This window comes from Xenopus laevis, chromosome 4L (genome assembly GCF_017654675.1).
Source record: "Xenopus laevis strain J_2021 chromosome 4L, Xenopus_laevis_v10.1, whole genome shotgun sequence".
Classification (NCBI taxonomy): Eukaryota; Metazoa; Chordata; class Amphibia; order Anura; family Pipidae; genus Xenopus; species Xenopus laevis.
Genome location: NC_054377.1, coordinates 53,554,614 through 53,579,134, shown reverse-complemented (window position 1 = coordinate 53,579,134; position 24,521 = coordinate 53,554,614). Strand labels below are relative to the sequence as shown.

The 24,521-nt window shown below is 39.5% G+C and overlaps 1 protein-coding gene across 29 annotated transcripts in view; it reads right to left on the bottom strand.

Moving 5' to 3' along the window:
* LOC108714052 (zinc finger protein 276-like) overlaps positions 1–24,521 on the bottom strand; it is a 278,865-nt gene that overhangs the window by 91,367 nt on the left and 162,977 nt on the right. For 9 of the 29 annotated variants that reach the window (XR_005966789.1, XR_005966787.1, XR_005966775.1 and 6 more), the window contains exons 1-5: positions 11,365–11,583; positions 10,869–10,937; positions 10,565–10,682; positions 10,389–10,459; positions 8,466–8,732 (exon numbers count right to left, since the gene is read on the bottom strand). Coding sequence is in view for 12 of the 29 variants with exons in the window: in XM_041589540.1 (XP_041445474.1) it covers positions 16,269–16,361 (93 nt within the window). In the remaining 17 variants the exon portion in view is untranslated. The other 20 variants (XM_041589533.1, XM_041589535.1, XM_041589534.1 and 17 more) reach the window with 17 other exon arrangements.

The following is a 24,521-nucleotide window of genomic DNA, read 5'->3' as shown; positions in this document are numbered from 1 at the left end:
TATGGGACTCCTCAGTTACTTTTAATACCCTTATTAGGCTTGGGTGAATTTGGCCCATTTCATTTCACCAAAAATTTGCCTCCGGCGCAATGTTGGCGACACACCATTAAAGTCTATGGGCGACATTTTTTTTTGGCGTGCGACGCCATACGAGTCTATGGGTGTCATTTCCATGGCAAAACAATGCGAAAAAATTCACCCATCCCTAACCCTTATATTTTAAAATAGGGTGTGTTTTATACCCTTTTTACATTGTATTCGTTTATTTTTCACATATGTTTGAAGGGAAACATTGTAGGGCCCCCTCAAAAAGATCCTCAAAGCTGCCCAGCGTGACCTAAACCCCCGATGGCGCACTGCGTATGCAAAATGCAAATATTGCGGTGCAAAGGAGTCGTAAAGCCAGTGCCAACATGGGCAGATTTTAATGAAGAATTGCTGATGGGAATTAAAAGTTAAGTGTCAATAATTTGGGCTGGTAAATGCATTATCTGGTGTGTGGCTAATATTTTGTCAAATATTTTTCAAAATGAAGTGCTTTTCTATTGGCTGCAAAGCTGACATGTGCTGCATTATTGTACAGTGACAGATATAGGGAGTAATGAAATCTACATTACTAAGAGGCTAAATGAGCCGCTATCCCATTATGAAGTTTAGACCTTTAACTGGATCTGTTTCTATTATTTTGGTAAGTGCAAATGTAATTGGTGTAGTTTTTCACCCTCGTTATCTGAGGTGCTGCCCCCTATAGGTACAAAAATGACAAATGATGCAACAATATTAGAGAAATATAAATATTTATTTCAATAACAATTACAAAGGGTTTCTGTAACAAGATGTAGAATATGTAGCAAAGTTGATAATTTGTGATGCTGTGACGCTATGAGTTAAAGCCTACGAACTTCACTTCTTTCTAAATACTCTTAACACATCTTGATAAGTTCCAGCATTTCTCTCTCTTCAATGTGGAACTAAAATTCTGCATGAAATTCAAGCGCCATGAACTTTTCTGCATGGTTTTCACTTCTGAGAGTTGTTTTTGTGACTCATTTAGGGGTTTGGCAGTCAATAGCCCCATTTTTCTCTATGTCCTCTGTGGCATCACCCAGTGGGAATGAGGAGCCATCTCCTAAGCTGCTGAAGATTGGGATGAACCAATATCTCTTTTTATTGCCAAACACTTGTCTCCAGTTCTTTCTGTAGCCCAAATCATAGGGATTATACTCACAATGTAAGCCTTCATTAAACTCTAAAAGAGTTTCATTCGTTAAAACCAGTGAGTAATGGTCATAAATATACCGATAACAAAAGATTATACAGGAGAATGTACTCATGCAGAACAGCGCAATGGCTGAGCCTTTGGAATCCATGTTTGGCAGTTGATCAGTCCAGAACAGTATGGAGCAATAAAGGGACACTGCACTAGTGAATATAAGCAATAGGGGTACATAGAGCAGGAACAGGAGGAAGAACTTGTAGTTGGAAAATCCCACGCAGTTGTTTAGAAATACGCAATGATGATCCAGTTTCAGTATACAGATGTCACACACTGTACAATGATGGCACCTGTCTGGCTTTATGAATTGGCATTTTCTACAGTACTTAATTGGTGTTTCTGAATCTATATTATAATATAAAGGCAAGTTTTTGGCCGCACGGCTGAGGATTTGCTCCTGCACTTCTGGCCTCTCCTCACTCAGATACAGCTGCTTGTCAGACTCCGATAGGCGGAATGTTTCAGGAGGGAAGGCAGAAGGCGTTATAACAACCCGAAGATAACTCCACATGCACAGGAGGAACAAAATGTGGAAAATCACCAGGAAGGTTGCCTTTAGCTCTTGTGATGGAACAGTAAATATGCACAGCTCCACCACAAATATGTAATAGCAGGAAGCAAGGAGCCCAATGATTAGTGTAATCATTACCCTGCTGATCCTCCTCCTACATGAATACATATCTTCTTTGTCCGTTTTTTCTTCTTCTTCTTCTATATCAATCTTAAAATTTTCCATGATAATATTCTTCAAGTAACAATAAATTCAGTTTATTTCCATGATAATATTCTTCAAGTAACAATAAATTCAGTTATAAATAAATGATAAATAAATAAGTTATAAATAAATGATAAATAATAATAAATAAATAAGTTATAAATAAATGATAAATAATAATAAATAAGTTATAAATAAATGATGAATAATAATAAATAAATAAGTTACAAATAAATGATAAATAATAATAAATAAATAAGTTATAAATAAATGATAAATAATAATAAATAAATAAGTTATAAATAAATGATAAATAATCAATAAATAAATAAGTTATAAGTAAATTCAGTTATGAAAAAGAAAGGAAAGATCTAAATAGCGACAGAGTTGAAGATAGCTTCTTACTCCACCGCTACCAATCTGTGTAATGACCTTCACGTGTTTTTCCCTGTGTTTTCTGTGTATGACATCACAAAGAGCATAACCATGGCAACCAGACATTATCTCTCTTGTGTATAGCATCACAATGAGTGTAACCATAGCAACCATTATCACACCTGTGTAAACATTAGCCTTCTAAAAGAGTGTATTCAAATAGACCTACTATCTCAGGGTGGTAAATTGCTGTGCGTTACAGTGGCTGACTTGGGTATTACATTTATAGATTCTTTCAATTTCCTACCCATGAGACTTAGTAAATTACCTGCAGCATTAGGTGTATGTACAGAGTGGAAGTAAAGGCTTCTTTCCACATTATTTTAACACGGGTGAAAATCAGGGCTATATAGGTGCCATGCCAGCCATAGAATTTTATGGGGCTGATTATATGACGCCTGATGAGAAGGCTGAATTCATTACATGGTACGAGCAAAACCACAGCTGTAAATTCCATTTTCAATTGCAACTTAAAAAATACTGCATTCAGAATTTTAAAATTCTGAAGGAGGCTTGTGCCTGCTATAGAGAAAACATTATAAACATGACAAATAAAACAGTCACTAAATATAACTCGAATGATGAGCCGGAGGTAATTACGTACACAATCGACCCTTTTGAGTACACCACCTTAGCCTCTGTGTGTATGGCAATGTACAGGTTAAAGTTTTTACCCAAAAACTGTATTGCAGTCTTAATCCCTGACAATTACAATAAGAAACATAAACGTTTCTCAACACCGGCAATACAGTGGTCAATGTACATTGCGTACAAAGAGGGGATCTCTATACAACATGCCTGGCCGGTTATGCTTTTGTTAATGGCAAACATATAGCCTTTGAATTTCAAGGTTGCTTTTACCATGGATGCTGTGTTTGTTATTGTGAAGATGACTTTAATCGGGTAACTGGCACTTATTTCAGTCAACTGAACCAAAAAACACAAAATCAAGATGAATTTTTATAAAAACAAAAGGCTTTGAGGTCCGTAAACTCTGGGAACACGAATGGCATGCTATGTTGGAATCTGACAAGGACCTACAGTAAAGGCTACAGTTTCCCCAACCTTTGTCACCCTGTGATGCCCTCTATGGTGGCCGCACAAATGCTATAAAGCTCTACCATAAAGTGGCCCCGGTGAACACATTCACTATTACGATTTTACCAGTCTGTATCCCTATGTGAATAAAACAAAAATATAGCCAATTATATTTGAAAATTTTGAGTCTTTTGATTCTTACTTAGGCATCGCTAAAGTAAAAATATATCCCCCTAAAGACTTGTTTATTCCTGTCCTACCTGTAATTTCTGGAACATTAAAGTGAATTTGTCGCCTTCCATGTGAAACGTATTTGTGCCATGATAATCATAACTCCTGGCAATGGTATGTCTGTACCTCAGCAAACAAGAAATGCAATTGGCCCTTAGCTGCCACATTCCTAAGAATTTGTTGTGACAATATACTGGTTACTTTCTCACTGATCATATTACTTTCCCTGCCAGCCGTTTTGTCCTAGATGCGAACATCTACTGCCAAGCAGTTTTTAGATATTTTGCACTCTTTCACTTTAAGGGCCTTTCCTGGGGTGGTCTTTTAGTTTACCCAGGAAAACAATATATTGTTTTTTTCAGGACAACCTGAACTTTCAAAATATGCAAGAATTTTGGTGTAATTCTACTTCTGTAAAAAAATATAGGCTTCTAAGTGTCTAATAAAATGAAAAAAAAATCATGTTTCACAAAGAACAATCACATATCAGAAATATCATTTATTTTATTTAACGAGAACACAGCCGATTTGGAAAGGTCTATGTCTCCTGAACACGGCAATACCAAATATGTATAGTTTTATGGAGATTTCTCACTTGTATAGCTCAAAATCTACAAGCAGTACACTACCAAATTTCCAAAGTACCGCTCCCTAAACGGCATACTTCTGATTTCAAGGTCAAACATTCCGCTAACAGTAGGTTTACCCTAGAAAACTACCCATTATTAGAAAGAACAGATTCTGGTGAATCAAAAATGGGTAAATATATGTTTGCACTCCAAACTACCAAGTTGCAATTGTTTCCTAAAGTTATAATGTTTTATAGAAATTGGTGAATTTTTTGAAAAATGACCTTCAAAGCTCTACAGCATCATATCTCCCACACATCATTAGGTATCAATGTAAAACCCCCCGAATATGAAAGCCTGGGGTCCACTGAACAGTTTGATGCCCAATATGAATAGGTTTACCTAAGCATGTGGTTTATAGGGGCCCTAAAATGTAGACGCCTCATTTGAGCTATCAGTTCTGTAATTCCAGATATTGGGGGGGGGGCGGCAAAGTTAGAAAAAAGTACGTTCACCCCAGAAAACCATATATTTTCGAAAAGTACCCATTTCCCCGAATCCAAATTGGGTATGCATGTCTTTCTACTCCAAAGCACTAAGCCGCAAACCCTTCCTAAATTTGGCAATTTTGGTGCCATTTTCTGAAATCACCTAAAAATTTCCAGCCTGCAGCATCGTATTACCCACATACTGTTAGGTATCAAGATAAATCACCCCAAATATGAAAGCTTAGGGTCCTCTGAACAGTTTGATGCACAATATGTATAGGTGTACCCAAGCACGTGGCATATATGGGCCCCAAAAGGAAGAGCCCCATATGGTCTGTCATTTCAGATACTGCAAAATCAACACGATTACATCGTTTTGAGGGGGGCAAAGTTAGAGAATGTCGCCCCAGAACACCATATATTTTCGGAAAGTACACATTGCTACAAATCTAAATTGGGTATGCATGTCTTTGTACTCCAAAGTACCAAGCTGCAAACCATTCCTAAATTTGGTGATTTTGGTGACATTTCCAAAAAATCACCTCAAAATGTCTACCCTGCAGCATCGTATTACCCACATACTTTTAGGTATCAAGAGAAATCACCCCAAATATGAAAGCCTAGGGTCCTCTGAACAGTTTGATGCCCAATATGTATTGGTGTACACAAGCATGTGGCATATAGGGGCCCCAAAACAAAGACCCCCATATGGTCAGTCATTTCAGATACTGCAAAATCAACACATTTACATCGTTTTGAGGGGGGCAAATGTAGAGAAAAGTAAGTTCACCCCAGAAAACCATATATTTTCATAAAGTACACATTCCCACAAATCTAAATTGGGTATGCATGTCTTTCTAGTCCAAAGTGCCAAGCCGCAAACCATTCCTAAATTTGGTGATTTTGGTGACATTTCCAAAAATCACCTCAGAATTTCTACCCTGCAGCATCGTATTACCCACATACTTTTAGGTATCAAGACAAATCACCCCAAATATGAAAGGCTGGGGTCCTCTGAACAGTTTTATGCCCAATATGTATAGGTGTACCCAAGCATGTGGCATATAGGGGCCCTAAAATGAAGACCCCCCCCCGTATGGTCTGTCATTTCAGGTACTGCAAAATCAACACATTTACATTGTTTGGGAGGGGGGCAAAGGTAGAAAAAAGTAATTTTACCGCAAAAAAACATATATTTTTGGAAAGAACACATTCCCACAAATCTAAATTGGGTATGCATGTCTTTGTACTACAAAGTACCAAGCCGCAAACCATTCCTAACTTTGGTGATTTTGGTCACATTTCCAAAAATCACTTCAAAATTTCTACCCTGCAGCATCGTATTACCCACATACTTTTAGGTATCGAGAGAAATTACCCCAAATATGAAAGCCTAGGGTCCTCTGAACAGTTTGATGCCCAATATGTATAGGTGTACCCAAACATGTGGCATATAGGGGCCCCAAAAGGAAGACCCCCATATGGTCTGTCATTTCAGGTACTGCAAAATCAACACATATACATAGTTTTGGGGGGGGGGGCAAAAGTAGAAAAAAGTACATTCACCCCAGAAAACCATATATTTTCGGAAAGTACACATTCCCGCAAATCCAAATTGGGTATGCATGTCTTTCTACTCCAAAGCACCAAGCTGCAAGCCTTTCCTAAATTTGGCGATAAAAGCAACAGTTTTTACATTTCTGAAAATGGCCTAAAAATATTGCAATTGGCCGCATTTATCTCACCTAATTTCTTACATACAATTGTAAAACACCATAAATACTTATGCCAAGGTTCTACTGAAGAGTTTGATGCCCAATATGCATTGATATACCAAGGCAGCTGGCATGTGCGGACCTCAAATGAAAATAGTGCATATGATTTTTCTCCGCTGCTGATTCGTCTTCTGTGAACATAGACCCTTGACTTCATATTATGTGTCTCAAGACCCTCCTAACAGCAAAGACCCCCCAAAACCATATATTTTTGGAAAGTACACATTCTGATGAATCCAACAAAGATAAAGAAGTCTTTCTACACCAAACTGGAAAGCTTTTCTAAACGTAGAGGTTTTTACAACATTTTTGAAAATCGCCTAAAATTGTTACAGTTTGCCGCATTTATCGCACACAATGTTTTACGTATAAAGAAAAATCACCCTAAATATGGACGTCAGAGGTCTACTGAATAGTTTGATGCCCAATATGCATAGATTTACCAAAGTATGTGGTGTGTACGGACCCCCAAATGAAAAACATGCAAATAAATTTTCCCGCTAGCCAACTAAGCTTCAGAAAATAGAGCCCCAACTGTGCGTTATGTGCCGTAAGACCCCCAAACTGTACAAAGACCCCCAGAAAACTATATATTTTTGGAAAGCATATATTCTGGCAAATCAAACTAAGTAAAATAAATCCTTCTATACCAAAGCACCAAACAGCAAAACTATACTAAAGATGCATAAGGAACAATAATACATGGATAAAATTGCAATAAAACCACAAAAATAGCGTAAATCAATAAAATAACAAAATAATTGATCCAACAGCGTAATTAGTGGCCGAAATCGATTATCCAATAGTCATGCTGTCAAAATAACATGTTTTTAGGCAAAACAAACGGTACAATGAATAAGTAAAAAAAAGAAAACACCTGTTTGTGAGTTTTTGTGTATACATATTTCTGCACTAATAAAAGTTGTCTGAGTGTGCAAATACATGTAAATAAGTGTAAATAAGTGTACAAAAGGGACCAAGTGTGCTAAAATAAAAAAATAAAAAATACCACTCTTTACTAAAATGTTTGTGTAAGTGTATAAATGTACTGTAAGTATGTGTAAGTGCGGGTAAGTGTGTAAAAAAACGTGCACTTACCGTTTTTGTAGCAGGAGGATCACTGGAAACAAAGGAGGCAGCCAGGACATTGTTTCTGCTGAGTCACTGCAGAGCAGGAAGTGTGTGGGCAGATGTGCGACAGAGAGCAGGTAAGAGAGCAGGTAAGAGAGCAGCAGCAGCGCTTTTGCAGCAGCGTTTGCCACTTTGAAGTCGGATCTGCGACAATCGTGTCGCAGATCCGACTTGACAGCCCCCCAGCCTCGTTGCCCAGGGGGCTCTAAATGCTTGAGGAGAACCATAGTTTTGGGCAAAGCTAAAGTTTCCTGCATGGCCTCCAGATCTTTACTGGTAATAGAGATGGGAACTGTATGAGGTGCAGCAGTTTAGGTAGGGTGATGTTTAATACCTCTTGTCATTCTTAATAGGCCGAAATGTTGACAACATTAATAAATACTTATAATTATGGACAATTCCTGGAGGATCTTTTTATCCTATTCCAGGGGGAGGATAGTTATTGAAGAGACAGAAGAGATTTAAGGGGTGAGTGATTCCCACCTCTAGATATTTAAGATGGGACTGCTGCTATATGTAGTCAGTTTCATTGAATCAGTTCAACCACACATAGAGGGGTAAGTTGATGTTTAATACCTTTGATCTGTCATCAGCATCCCTTTTTTATCGCCTATTCTCTTTTCAGTATTCCTGTTTTACCACACTTTCCCTTCTGCTCTTCAAACACTATTTACTGACAAAAGGTATTCTGCACAAAAAAGATATCCCCCAGTTTCCAATAAAGTTTGGAGTATTACAGCCAATATTAATATTACAATAAATAGGCACACAAACCTATTTCCCGCCTTACTGTTATATGGTGCTTACCGGGTTGATGGTGGCGCTGATACTGTAGCTCTGGGGCTGAAGACCAGGGATGAAGCGAGACGCAAGGGAGCAGAAGAGAAGTGTTCCTAGGTTGGTGGTCCCAGAAGAAATCAGACCTGTGGGCTGTAACGTGCAGCTGAGCCAAGATGAGTGGATCCAGGGAAAGAGTGTAGAATCTCAGGAGGGATAGAGATGGAGAGCCTGTCCTTTACGTACGACAGCTGTGTCTCGGTTGACAGTAGGCACCAAAGCTTGTTCTTGTATAGACTGGAAACCATAGAGTGGCAACATTACTGAGAGTGGGACAATTCACCATTATAAAGTTGAGAATAAAATATTTGCTTGAATTATTCCTGCTGATCAGAGAACATGTTTCTGATTGGGGGTATGTTTGTAATGAGCCCAAGTAAATCTAAACTAGAAAAAGTAAATATAGCAGCATTTAGTGGGTTTCAGTGTTTGGGGCTACTGTGTATGATTTTGAATAAACTTAGAAGTCTTTCCTTATTTGTCTGTAGTTTAGGATTGTAATTAAGGAAACACTTTATTACACACAGACCATGATTGTGCTGCATGAGCCCTTTATCTAGTGTGTTACAAGCAAATGTATAAAGCCACAAATATGTTGTAATTAAGTCCCAATTGCAGTTATTTCGCTGCACCCAAAGTCTCGTGCTACTGTGAGGTTTATCACCTGGGCACCTTATTTGTGGCTTCTTTAGCTTTTGGTATTAAAGCAACAGTTTGCCACCAGCAAGGTTGTACAAATTCTTATTTGTGTTTTTTCCCTCTATAAATATTCCCTTTCTTTGACTCCTATTGGCATTCAGGCATTGGCAAGACTCTGAGCACTGGCTTCTGCCATCTCTGTCACTGCAAGTTCAGAGATAGTGCTGACTTCAATTCATTATTATTATGTACAAGGTCACTATGTGCATGGGTTATTCTTCCAGCTAAGCCTCAATTATCAGTTAGTTAATATGGGGAGAACCATAACAGCAGCTGAGCAAAGTGTCTGTGTTGAGCTGGCTTGCAGTATGACCTGATGTTGGCATAAGGCAAAAACATTCTGATCATCCTGATTCGGCTTAATACATTGGTGGTGAAATTGGGCAAAAAATTCACCAAATGAGCAGTTCTTGCCACGCATGCTTACCTTTTGTCCACTCTGTTTTTTTTTCCCCTTAGGTGTGACATTAGGCAACTACATATGAATTATGGCTTTAACTGTATGCTGGGTATCTCTACTTACCAGGGGCCATTGTGAGCTTTTTTGGGGGCTGGACAATGAATCCGACACAGATTGGTTCATGCTTTTCAGTCATTTTAAGACAGAAGGTAATGCCCATCAATGCATTTCATTTATTCAGCAAACACTGGCCAGTTCTAATTATTCATTCTCTGTCTTATAAGTTGCCTTGTGTGTTGCTAATTTAAGTTTATGTAATGCAGACATGGAAATTCAGGTAAAATCAACTGTTTTCTAATCTACCCACATATCTATCCTTAGGGCTGCTTTCATAGAAGACATCCTATGTAAGGACTACATGTGTTTTTGTGATCTATGTTGGGCAAAATATTGTAAGTTAACATGAGGTAAGGTAACGTGAGTAACAGCTATGTGTGATCTCTTGCAACTGTAACTTCTCTTTTTGTTGTCCCAACAGCAAATTGCACAGTTCTACCACCAGTCCCTGTACAGGTAAAACAATTACATGTTCTCTTCACATTTAAATGCAGAACTGTGTGCTATAAACAACTTAAAATGCAAAATGACTCTTTAAGCTGAATCTGAGTTATGTAGAATTACATTTTCTTTTCATTGAGTACCTGGATTTAGGTTTAGTTCCTGTGTGTTTTCTCTAAGTAGTGGGATAGCAATGACTGTACTTGCTGTAAAGGTTTTGCACCAGAGTGTCTCACCTGGTGCACAGAGAGGTGCTTCTGTTGCTTGAAAGCTTGTCTACACTGGTCACAAATGTGGTTTCTCTCCTCTGTAAATAAAAGTGAATGTATTCTCATGTTCCAACATTGCTGCAGCACTGGAGGAATCAATGGTATCCTGCTTGGATTTCACCAGAGACACTATTTCTGCTTACCTGTGTGAATGAGCTTGACATGCCTCTGTAGGTACTGGTCTATCATAAATACTTTGTTGCAGCCAGGGTGTGGACATGGTCGCTCCCGCACCTCCTCATGATGTTCCTTAATGTGTTTCTGTGGGGTAGAATGGGGGGAATAAAACAAGAGTTTGTAATCATTTCATTTGGTGCTTAAGCTGGGAGGTATTTGAAGGAAAGTTTCTGTTGTTTCAGTGAAATGGTCATTTGCAAGTACATTTGACACACAGGCTAACAGACTTAACATTTTCCATTGGTATGACAAATGGTTTCCCCCTTTTACCTTCATATCGTCAGAACCTCTGTATACAGCTGTGCAGCTTTGGTAAGGACACTTGTAGGCAGTTCCTCCCTGCAATTGGATGAAAGAAAAACCTTGTTAACATATCAAGCACAAATATTCAAGTGTCCCTGCCTGGAGTAGAGAATCCAAAGACAGTTCCAGATTTATCAAACAGAGCTATACAGCCCTTACCTTTCACTCTTAATTTTCTTCACACAGTAACAAAAAGCGTATATAGTCTTTATATCAATAAAATACTCCCCCAACTCACACAATTTTTCTCTCTCTCAGGTTTGATAAATAAAAGTAATTCTAGCGATGCATTGATATTTCATATGCTCATTAAGTTATTGGTTGGCAAATAAGGTCAGATACAGAGCTATTTTATTGTCTGGTATGGAGCTTATGCAGGTATTCTACCAGAAAAATGAACTAATGCCTCTTTATTTACATGAATTATGACAGAACACAAGCAAGTGGAAACGACTAAAATTACCTCTTGTCTATGCATGGTTCAAAGGAGTCCTCTGAGGAAGGCTGCTGTCTGGTTTCTTCTTCGTCCTGGCTCTGAAAATCTCTGTATGAAAGAAAGCAACACTTGGCAAACTCCTCAGCGAAAAAAGCTCTGCCCTTACTATGATTCCACATGCAGCTCAGTGAGTCGCTTGACTGTCATGGTGTATTCTGACAAGAACAGTCAGACGTGTGGGCATGCCCTCACCCATCTGAGAGGTCACTGCACTCTTTTTTTAAAAAGAGGTCATTGAAGGCAAGAGTAGAGTTCCTTTAGTGTTCACTTGAAGACCTCTTCACCCTCTTCAGTATAGGTGGGAAGGAGCAGCCTCCTCCATTTCTGTGGGTCCAACTCACCAGGCTATGTAGACATTCAGGAGTTGAGGTGATTAAATCTGTGAATGCAAGCAAAAGTAAACACAACTCTGGGTGTAATTGTGGGTAATGTGCTACGCTAGCTCTGGGTTTACTTGGTTTTGTGACAATAAAAAGCCCTGTAGACAGACTGGTTTCTCTTTTTTTAAAAAAAACTTGATAACCACAGATCTCCAACTTGGGAATAGCACTGGCATGCAAATGAAAGCATTCCCTGCAGCTTCATGATCTTACAGACTATATTCCAGCTTTGCGCAATGTGTTTAATGTTCAAATTGTTAAGAGCAAAGTTGATATAATTTATCAGAATGTATAAAATTCCAGTTCAGTACAAATCACTGGTTATCTCTAATGAAACATACTGCAGAGTGCTAGCAAGAGTATCCATATGCAGTTTAATTTTGGCACGGATAAACCCAGTTTTATAAAGGATAAGAAGGATTTCAACAAATTTAACATTTTAACGTATGTGTTCAGGCCACAAAGTACAATATGACTGTTTGCAAGGGATCTGGCCCGACCCATACATAATTTCAGGCAAGAATCACCACTTGACAATACAATGAGCCATGTATATGCCATTTCCTATACAATATGTTGCAATGCATGGCAAGGTTTCCAACTTTTAAGCTTTCTAAGTTATTTAATTGAATAATAAAATATAAAATGTAAATAAAAGTCTCACTGAAGATAATCATATTCACCCAACTTTTCTGCTGTGGTGTGAGCCCTTTTAAGACACTGCTCTGCCAGTTTCAGCATCTTTTGGGAATCTAAACTCAGTAGGCCACTACCAGCTGTCAGATAAAAAAAATCATGTTTTATGCAGTTCAACAGATTTATCAGGCTTTCCTTCCCTAAACTGATCACATTTATGGGTAGTGCAGCATGGCAGTTCCTACGATGTACATATTATGACATCCTCTTGCAGCTACATTGTCTCTACGTCATCCTAAATGTTCATTTAAACAACCCCTTTAAAGAACACATGGGACTATTGCAGGAGTATGTGCCAATATTTAAGTTTAAATGTCCTACACTACACTGGAGATCAGTATGTTCAGATAACCTCTCTGAATGGGTGATCAGTAAGTTCAGTTGCCCTCTTTGGATGGCAGTCAATAAGCACAGATGCCTTTTCTGCATAGGTGTTCAGATCTCCTGTCCTGCACTGAAGTGAATATGATCAGATGACATCTTTGCGTTGGAAGAAGAGGGATCATTCAGGATCATTGTGAAGTTCTCTTCTACAGGAGTCAGACACAGTAACATGCACTTTAAAGAAACCGTATACACCAATTTTAACATTGATTCAAGGAATAGAGCTGATTCTGAACATAATTTTTGCCTGTTGGTTTAATAACAGAAGATCTATGTTTTTTTATTACTTCAGTAAATTGAAGCTACTCCATGTTTAGTCCTTGCAAGGCAGATAATTCGATTTCCAGATAATGCCAATACATTATGGCCTTTTGTTAACAAAACAGTCACAACAAGGGTTATGGGAGGGGTGCATACAGGTAATAGAATTATCTGATGCTTTAAAGCAGAACTAAACCCTAAAAATGACATATTTCATATAATGACCTTATTGCATCAGCCTAAAGTTTCAGCTGCTCAATAGCAGCAATGATCCAGAACTTCAAACTTGGCACAGGGGGTCACCATCTTGGAAAGTGTCTGTGACACTCACATGCTCAGTGGGCTCTGAGCAGCTGTTGAGAAGCTAAGCTTATGGGTTGTTGCAAATTATCAAGCAGAAAATGAGGTTGGCATGTAATATAAGCTGATGCTACAAGGCTGATTATTACATTATCATACTAGTTGCACTGGTTTCTGTGCTGCCATGTAGTAAGTATCTGTATTAATTACTAATCAGCCTTATATTGTGACATTTCTATTCTATGTGTACTGCATATTGTGAGCCGGTCCCTAAGCTCAGTAAGTGAATCAGCAGAAAAGAAGATGGCGAGCTACTGAGACATCTTTGGAGACACAGATCTTCCCTGCGAAAGGGCTGTGGTTGCCTTGGGCTGGTGCAAAAGCTCAAAACATAATTTGTAATATTTCTACCTTACTTCTTTACTTAAAGGAGAATTCAACCTGTAATCAAAAAAACCCTCCACCCTACCCTGGGTAGACCCCATCCCTCCTCCCCCAGCCTAACTGCCCCCCCCCCCGGGCAAATGCCCCTAATTTTTTACTCACCCCTCCGTGCAGATTCTGGCCTCGGAGTTCATGGCAGCCATCTTCTTTCTTTTTCTGAAGTTTTTCGCAAGTTTTTGTGACTTTCAGCACATGCGCAGTTGTTCGGGATCGGAAATTTACTCCAACTGCACATGCGCCCAATATGCCGTCAAGATGCGAAGATTACTAGAGAAGAAGAAGATGGCTGCCGTGAACTCTGAGGCCACAATCTGCACGGAGGGGTGAGTAAAAAATTAGGGGCATATAATACTCCTTATGTATTCCACATAGGCTCCCTAAGCAGCAAAAGGGAAAAAACGAATAAACCACGTTTAACTTTGATGATCGCAACTTCAAAAATAATGGGAGAAAGTATATTTTGAAGATGAGGATATCATTGCAAAAAACATTGTAAAGCAAGGGAGCAAGTGCAAAAAATATACTAGTTGCTTGAAAGACAGACAAGATTCTTAAACGTTCATCACTTTTTGTGATGCAGTTTTCACATTAATTAACATACACAAAAGGTATAGAAAAAAATCTTTTGCAGGTATGGGGCCTGTTATCCAGAATGCTTGGGACCTGAGGTTTTCTGGATAATGGATTTTTCCGTAATTTGGATCTTCATACCATACATCACTAGAAAATCATATAAACATTAAATAAATCCAATAGGCTTGTTTTGTTCCCAGTAAGGATTAATTGTATCTTAGTTTGGATCAAGTATAAGGTACTGTTTTATTACAGATAAAATCAGTCATTTTAAAAAATTTGGATTATTGGATCAAATGGAGTCTATGAAAGATGGCCTTACCATTATTCGCAGCTTTCCGGACAACGGGTTTCTGGATAAAGAATCCCATACCTGTACTGCAATTAAGAAGATATATTTTTCTTTTTTGACAAGAAAATGGGTTGCCCAGGTACAGAAAATGTGGGGTAGTTGAAAAATCCAAATGACTTTACTGGTTGCTATGGTTTAATGCTGCCTACACTTCAGTTACAGAAAATGTAATTTTTCTATTTCAAAAAGTTAACATTAGCTCAACCCACCCATCACTGTCAAGCCACTATTTTTATTTGGCTTTCAAGTAAACCAGTGTCTCTTGAATGTCCAGATGTGCAAAATATTAAATTGAGACCACTGCCACCATAATTTTAATTGTAGTATTTAACCAAAATACATATACATACATTTATAACTGGTTGGCTAGGCCACTTTTTTAGGCTTCATTTAATCTCAGCTACAGTTGTGCTTCAAAATTTGTGAACCCTTCAATATATCTATATTTTTACATGAATGTGACCTAAACCATCATCTGATTTTTAAACAAGTCCTAAAAGTAGATGAAGAAACACTAGCTAAACAAATAAAACAAAAACTATTATATTTGGTCATGTATTTAACAAAAAGAAAAGATCCAATGACAAATCTGTGACCAACGCTATCCAATGGTTGGCATAGTGTATATTAAGAGAAATCACCCTATGGAAATCCATAGGAAGAATTGCCATGATTTCTGGAAAAAGTACAAGTACACCTATCACAGAAAAACAGCTTCACCCATCAGAGGAGTGGGCTAACAGAGCTCACAATCCAGATACATAAGAGCATCAGGTATTATTCTTACTGGACAGAGAAATGTCAACTAAACGCTTGTTATTAGGGTTCCCAATTGTGAGGCCTGGAGTAGTGACAGGTAACGCTCAGCATGAAGGCAAGTTAAAGTGAGGCTACGATTCACCTGAAATCTGTGGCGGTGAATAATTATTTCATATTCTAGATGTTGTTAAACTCTGTTCAGATAAAGGGGAGCTTGGCTTCTATGAGGGCTTTAGTCGAAATGACCAACAACTGTGACATTAGGATGATACTGATCCAGTCGTGGGGTTTCTGTTACTAAATGGTTACATGACATAAGGTGTGGAAGTGCACTGGCATGGCTAACATGGCATTAGATGACAAGTGGCAATCCTACCAATTTCCAGCAGCAGCAGCAGCAGCAGCAGAGAAGCAATTGGTGACCCATGCAATGTATTAAAATAATAGCAAACACTCTGCATGGAATAGCACAGGGCCAGGCACATTCTAGCACCTCATCCACAAGTCAGGAGCACAATAAACAGGAGCGTGACTACATAAGGGCTGGATGTACCAAATATTCCATTTCTACAGAGACATACAGGAGACAACAGGGATCCACAGCGGTCACTGACACTACAGACATCCAAGTTGACATTTTTATGGCTCCTGTCATTATGCTTCACGATCGGAACTATTCCTCCCCTCCCCCGGAACTATCCACTTTCGCTTTCCCATCTCACCCAGTTTCCGGTGTCCAGTTGAATTGCTCGGTTGGCCAGCTTCATGGCTCTCTGGAGAGGCCTCAGAGCTACATCCCCATGTGTGGAAGCCATCCGCGTAAACTAGACATGTATCAGAAATCTCCCGGAACTGTCTTGTCTCAGTACACAATCCACCCGGTCTGTATACAGAACACACCTACTCGGGAGGAATTAGGAAGCGCACACATTGGTGAAGTCACAGCGCCACCTGCTGGACATGACACAAAGCGGCGACTTTAGCTAAGGAAGGAAAGCTCGGGAAATGAATGGATTTATGTATCACATACCTTGTTGGAACATTAACAAACGAGGCTTAGTTTGGAACTGCTGCAGCAGAAGTGGTAGCGCCTATGAGCTGCTCCCCATCACAATCAATGTGTAAACTGTCATGAAGGTCCCAAGAAATAATTGTAACAACCCCAATAATAAAAGCCACAGTCAGTCCTGTAAAGCTGTTATTTAGCATTTCCATGGCATAACCCACAACCTGGTTATACTTAGTCCAATACCTTCTAGATCAGGGAACATTAGAGATCTAGGGGAAATACATGTAAAATCAAAAATGTCATTTACCCAATAAAATGTCTTGGTGCCTTCAGTTGGGAATATGGTTATTATCCCTAATCTTTCTAAACCAGTATACTCACTGCTGAATGCTCTCACAGTATATCTTCAGAGCTCTGCTTTGGTGCCCAGGTCAGACTTCAGCCCACAGCATTCCCTTTCCTGAAGACCTGCCAGCACTAGCAGCAATAACAAAACTAAGAATGAATATGTCTTATGTGTATTATGTGATGCATGTGGCTTGGCCCAAAACCTACAGGTCAGGCAGGTTCAGGCTGACCAAACATATGAAATAAAAGTGTGGGTTTTTGCAGGTACCTTCTGGTCTCTTCGTCCGCCAGGACCACTCTTGTGCCCGAAAGAAGAAAATGGAGTCTGTACCTGTTGCCAATGTGGGTGTTGCCAGTTTTATTGAAGGTGTGATTACAAACACGTGCCATTTAATAGGTACAGACTCCATTTAATTCTTTTGGGCACATCAGGCTGACTAAATGTCTGCAGCAGGTCGCAGGTGGATGATGGGTCTTATTCGTCACCATCTGGTGGGCCCAGTTAAACCAGACCTGCTACTTGGCCTGCAGGGAGATCTGATTGTGGAGGCCACAGGCAGTGGCAAGAAAGTTAGTGGTGCAACTTGGAGATGTACATTGGGCAGGGGGATTTGTGCCAGTGTCTGTGGCTTCCATGGCTGGGGTTCAGGACCCTCGAGGTGGCAGCACCAGTGGGCCCTGAACACCCCAGTCCAACATTATTAGCCACCAGCCCAGACCCTTCCTGACCATCCCCACCATGTCTCAACCCCAAATATTGACATGATAACAAGATCCATTATTATTTACTGTATATACTTGCCCACCTCTTCCAGTGCCATCAGAGAAGGGCAGGCACACGTATATAAGTCATCACAACAAGATGACCTGTATTGGGTTATGCTGGGTTAGGTCCGTGTGGGTCCAAACATTTTCTACCCCCACACATTAGTGATGCCAATAGAAAATGATGTCATAAAAGGAGCAATTTGCAAAGCTATATAATAATGCAAAAGACTTGTATGTTTGAGAGATTATTGCTTTCCTTGTATCTCGATATTTCTTCTTTATATTTGTTTACCTTAAGTTTGCTTTTTTTCCTGGCAATGATATATGCAGTGGCATAACTAGATTTTACTGGGCTCGACAGCAAATTATTTTTCAGGTCCCCAACTTACTAAAGGTTTTTTGACATTGTATATGAATTAGGGCCTTATGGGCCCCTATACCTCCTGGTCCCCCCTGCAACCGCAGGATTTGCTTACACTATGGGGAAGAAGGATTGCCTAGCAACGTAGGTTTCCCAAAGGCCGGCTAACTTGGCCAGATTGCTGGCAGAATAAGGCTTAAACTTTGTTCTCCTCTTTGCTTACAAAATATTACTGATGGTTAGTTTCTCAAAGTTTGTCTGACTTCTGCCTAAACCCACTGTTGCTATAAAGTGAGAAGTATTCATGGAAGTATTTATTATGCAATGATACCCTTAGTATTGTAAGTAGATCACTGTTTGTAATTGAAAATGATGTTATGTTTAGTTATCACATGAACATAGGGTTTGATTGTACTGGGGTTGTTCCTATGTTATGTAGGAATGGGAATTTAAAGAGAAAATATACCCCCCTTTTTTTTCATGCTTTCATTATTATTTATTATTTATTATTAGTTGGGTTCAGTCTTGTACTGGAATGCCAGGGGCCCACCAGAAAACCTTAGGCTTAGGGCCCACTTTCCAAACTATTATTCCTTCTCTCCGTCTCTCAACCTCTTTATTCTCCTAGTCTTCAATTTTAAGCCTCTTTGTTCCCATAAAGGAATAGGGAATGGCCAATAACCACATGTTTAGAAGCAAGAGACCCACTGACACCTGGGCGCACTGGGAGTTTTGCTGGTATCCCGGTGGGCCAGTCCAACAGTGGTTGGTTGTATGTAAAAAAAAGGTACACAAACATTATCTGAACTTCTAGACAGAAATATAAATTTATTTTATTTACACAAACATACCTGATTCCACAGACTGAAGGACACCATGTGATAACTCCAACCAGCTTTAGTATTAAATGTGGCATAAACAATTAAAACACTGTATTGATTACTAGAGAGAGCCAGGAAAAGCAGCAGGCATGTGACTGTACAGTATGATCTGGCAGGGCCAGCATTAAAAAACTATAAGGGTTCCATATATATCGAAATGATTGGCGCTGCAGTGACAAGCACAGTGGGGCCCTTTGCAAGCACCATAGGGACCCTGATATTGCTCTGTCTGCATGGGAGGGAGAAAACCCCAGCTGCCATGTGTTAGGGCCCTAGCCAGACCCCAGATGACAGCCAGGACACATATATTGCTGCTGACAAATAATAAGGCAAAGTGGTTGTTCACCTTCCAGACACTTTTTTTCAACTGATTTCAGATTGTTCCCCAGAAATAAAGACTTTTTTCAATTACTTTCCATTTTCACTGCTTTTGCAAAATTTAAGTTTAAAGTTGAATGTTCCTGTCTCTGGTGTTTCAGTCTGGCAGTTCAGTAATTCAGGAGCAGACTCTAAACTGCTACAATTTTGCAACAATACATTTTCAGCAGCAACCCTGGAGTATTAGCAACTATTGTATCAATTCTTACAGCTGCTCAGCAGGGCCAAAGGTAACAAATTTATCAACCAAATGTATCAATTTAGAACAGTTTACAGGGTCGGCGACCCCCTCCCCCCAGAGCTGCTTTAGAAGGTAAAAAATGAAACTTACACTTAAATATTAGTAAAGCAGTCACACATAGAAAATAGTAAATAATTGGAAAAAGTCTTTATTTCTGGTGAACTATCTGAAACCAACTAAACTGAAAAAAGTGTTGGAAGGTGAACAACTCCTTTAACTGGCACAGAATGTCTGCCATAGACAGAGCTGTTCCTGTTTAGATAAACAGAAAGCACACGCAGTATTTTCATTTTAAAAAACATCTCCTTGATCACAGTGGCATCGCTACCATTCAGCAGACTGCACAACTAAGGGGGGAAGTTTGGGTGGCTGCAGGTTCTGCTGTCTGGTTCCTGCTCCCCTGGATGCTGCCTCCTGCCACTTACTGGAGGGGGGGGGTGCTGTGGTGTGAGGACCCTGGAAATCTTGATTTTAGCGGGGGAGCCTGGCTCACTATAGTTACACTACTGCTTATTTTGTTCAGTGCCGAAGAGCACTCCCGACAGACACAACACAGAACAGACTGAATCAGTTAACACTTGTATTGCCAAGCAGTGGAATGCACTAACACTCTACTGAACTTTACAAGTGTCAATAGATATCACTAATATTAGTGGGTTTTTATTGGTTTCTAGTGGAATCCCAAAATGAAGTAAATAAGGAGTTAAAGGGATGGTTCACCTTTGCTGTAACTTATAGTATGTTATAGAATGTCAAAATCCTAGTAACTTTGCAATTGGTCTTCATTTTTTGTATTTTATAGTTTTTGAGCTATTTGCCTTTTCAAAGGGGGCTCACGGACCCCATCTAAAAACCAATGCTTTTTAGGCTACAACCTACAATTGTATTGTTATTCCTACTTTTTATTCCCCATCTTTCTATTAAAGCCTCTCCTATTCATATCCCAGTCTCATTTTTAAATCAGTGCATGGTTACTAGGGCAATATGGCCCTAGCAATTGGATTGCCGAGATTGCAAACCAGGGAGCTGCTGATTAAAAATCTAAACTTAAAAACCACAAATAATAAAAAATGAAAACCAATTGCAAATTTTCTCAGAATATCACTCTCTATATCATACTTAAAGGTAATTTAAAGGTGAACAGCCCCTTTAAGAGAGGCACTGGTGGTGGAGAATATGGAAATGGCCATCTTGGTATACAAAGAAAGACCCGTGAGGATGACAAATGAAAAGAGCTTTGCCCAATTTGGCCACCCATGAATCGATTTAACGGATTATTCTGGGAATCTGATATTTTGCTGCCAGAGAAAAATGGGCAGCACAAACAAAGGGGAGTGATGTTTTGTAGGAATCAGCCAAACAGACATCTGGAACGTGAGAACTGGCATCTAGCTGCATGGGTCATATGTATGTGCCACTTTATGTTGTTTAATTATGTTTTTATTATATTTTCCCCACAATATGAGCCACACTGGATCCCCTACTGATCCTGAGCTTGGAGTAGGGCAAAGACTTTGTGCAGGAATTCCCCAAGAGTGCAGCACACCCAGTCATTTCAAGCATCACCCACCAGATATGGCCTTTTTTACTAATTCTGCTTCTGATGAAGTGACCCAGAGGTCATGAAACGCGTCGAGCTATGCTTCCCCCTGCCCGCTATTTGTGATTTTAATCAATACTTCAATAAAGCTATTTAAGTTTTATAATATTGGTTCCGATGTGGATTTTCTCCGGTTGAGTCCGTACCCCTTCATTTGGATTGTCTGTTTTGCCACGGCCAGAGCGGAATACTCGGACACACCAGTTTCTGCGGAGTAACGCTCCAGGCTCCATTTCTTCAGATATAACGTTACCTTTTCTTTGTTTTCACTAATTCTGTTTACACAGACTATGGCATAGACACCACTTACAAAGACCCACTGTCGGCGGAAATTCAGACTTAAAACTGCATCAGAAACCATTGTGCCCAATGCTGTTACTGACATTATTAGAATTATACTGGCACGTTTTTCCTCTATAGTCCCCTATGTAGCACATCAATCTCTTTAATTGTGTGTAATGATTATTCAGCATCTATTCATCGAATTGTTTTTTTTATTTGGAAGGGAAAATAGCAGGACCTGTTCTACTATCTATGAGAGAATCTCAAGCACCTAAACTCTCAGAATACTTCAGTTATTTATCATTATGTAAATGTTTGACACTGATATTTGTGAGCAATTAATAAATGTATGATTTGCCTTCTGTCTCCAGACTGTGACTCTTTCTGCATTTTGAATGACCAGCCCAGACGGCTGTACTTCTATTTACTCACAGAACACATAGCGAGATGGTGGTGCTGATTAGAGTAGTTTCTCTAAAGGTGGCCAGAGATGTTAAGTTTTTTTAAAAGATCTTTTGGTAGGACTTATGTAGGACCTGATACGATCGTTTAAACGCACAATTTGTCCATCAACAAAAAAGACCAAGATTTCAAGCAATATCGTCTAGTTGAAGCTAGGAATCTGTGGGTAGCTCTCTGCTTGGCCTTGCAAATAATTGGACAATGGATACATTTCCCTGTAACCAAAGAAATTTTTTTAAACTGACCGATCGATTTTCTGACCGATGTCGGACCAAAATCGTTAGATGCACGATCGTTTGGTACCAGCTAACCTCACGATAATTTGACAGATTGGTTTGTCTGAGCACATGAAAATAAGTCAAAAAATCTCAACGTCTGTGGCCAGAGATTTGTTAAAAGGGACACAATTGGGGGCCTAGAGCAAAGCAGCCTAAACTTACTGTGGGGTTCTTAGACAGTAGATACATCACTGCACATTTATATTAACTTTTACTATGTTACAGAATGGCCAATTCTAAGCAATTTTTAAATTGGTCTTCATTATTTATTTTTTATAGTTTTTTAATTATTTCCCTACTTCGGACTCTTTCTAGAATTTAAATGGGGGTCACTGTAATGCTCTCTAAGGCTACACATTTATTGTTATTGCTACTTTTTATTACTCATCTTTCTATTCAGGCCTCTCCTATATTCATATTCCCGTCTCTTATTCAAATCAATGCATGGTTTCTAGGGTAATGCGGACCCTAGATTGCTGAAACTTCAAACTTTTTTTTTATAAATTCTTTATTTTCCAATAGCACAGTCATATAACACTGCCATCACATGCTCGTACATGTATGCTCAATTACATCATATATCTTAACTATAGCAGATCTGAATATGCAAACAAAAACTACAGTTCAATGTCTTGTGCCTGAAGGGCTAGTTCAGAAACATAAAAGTAAACGAACAAAAGAAAACAAAAGGATTATGCCATAATGGTAACAATATATAGTTCTGTATCGGTTTGCATGGATAAGAAAAAAGTATAAGAGTCACTGGTGAGCATAGGAGACAAAGCAGAACAGATCTAGGTAATGTAATAAGGCACAGAGGAGGAGGCCCGCCGGGATCTCAGCAAATCCCCCACCAATAATAATTAGAGTGATACATAGGCATTAATACTGAAATCAAAACCTGTCTATTGGAGAAGAGCCGCACATTCCGGTGATTCCATAAAGAGAAGCCAGTGGGTCCATTTCTGTCTAAAATTATCTTCCTGGGAACGATTATCTCTGGGAATTTTCAATTTCTCAAAATGGTAGATTTCCTGAACCTGTAAAATCCATTCTTTGATTGAAGGAGTTTTGTCCGTTCTCCAATACCTGGGGATTAAAGCTTTGGCCACATTAATCAGAGTGGAAACAATTGAGCGTTTATATTGAACCGTAGACATCGTGTTATGGTGAAGCAGAAAGAAGGCTGCTGAATCAACAATCGTGAGATCCGTAAATTTAGACAGTAGCTGCTTAATTTTTGACCAGTAAGATTGTAGCCCTGGACATTCCCACATAATATGGGACAATGTCCCCCTCCCTTGTCCACATCTCCAGCATGTGTCCGGAAAAATTTTTTGCTAATTTCACAGGGACCCTGTACCAATGAGAGAGTATTTTATAATTATGCTCCTGTAGTTTGGAACTAGTTGCAGTTCGGAACGATCTATCAACAATAGCGGACCACTCTGCCTCAGCAAAATTAGTGTTGAGCTCCCGTTCCCACTTCCCTTTGAAAAGACCCAGCGGTGAGGCCTGAGTATCAGAGAGGATTTTGCGTAATAAAGAGATTTCATGAGGATATCTGAGCGACTTCGTAAACAGTTGTTCAAAGGCGGTATCCTCTCCAGAGCCAGTACCCAGCGTGCCTTCCGTCAACAAGAAATGCTTAACCTTGAAACTTCAAACTTAACAGCTGCTGAATAAAAGTCTATAGAAATATGTTTTCAGTTTCTATTAATGCAAGGATTAACAGGCTGCATCACTATGTCACTTTCCTGACCCACTCTCAGGCCTGGACTAGGATTCAATATAGGCCCAGGCACATGCACAGAAGCCCAAACATCCCAATGAATAGGGGCCTGTCACGTTCGGCACCCTATATCCAGAAGCCAAGCTAAGCTCCCTGGTCTCGGCTCTCACTTCTGCCTTTAACCGCCGCCTTTCACCTCGGGAGGAGCCCTCGGCTAATCGGATGCCGCCAGGTCTTAATTGAGAGAGGAGCAAAGCTAAATGGTTCTGGACTAGCAAAGGGGCATGATCGTCTCACCAGAATAATGGAAGGAAGAAAACCACCAGGAACAGGCAGGCCGGGCGTAGCACAAGCAGAGAATCATCAGACAGGCCAGAATCTGGATTGGAGAACGTAGAATAGTCGGAGGAAAGGCTAAGGTTCAGGATTGGAAAGGTCAGAGTAGTCGCAGACAGACAGGCAGGATCAGGATTGGAGATATCAGAGTAATAAATAGACAGAGCAAGGGTCAAAACCAGAATATCAGTTGGAATTCACAATAGCAAGACACCACAGGAACTTAACAAATAGAACCTAAAAACGGGCAATCATATGCACATTGAATTCCCCTTTTACACTTTTGAAATTCGCACCCT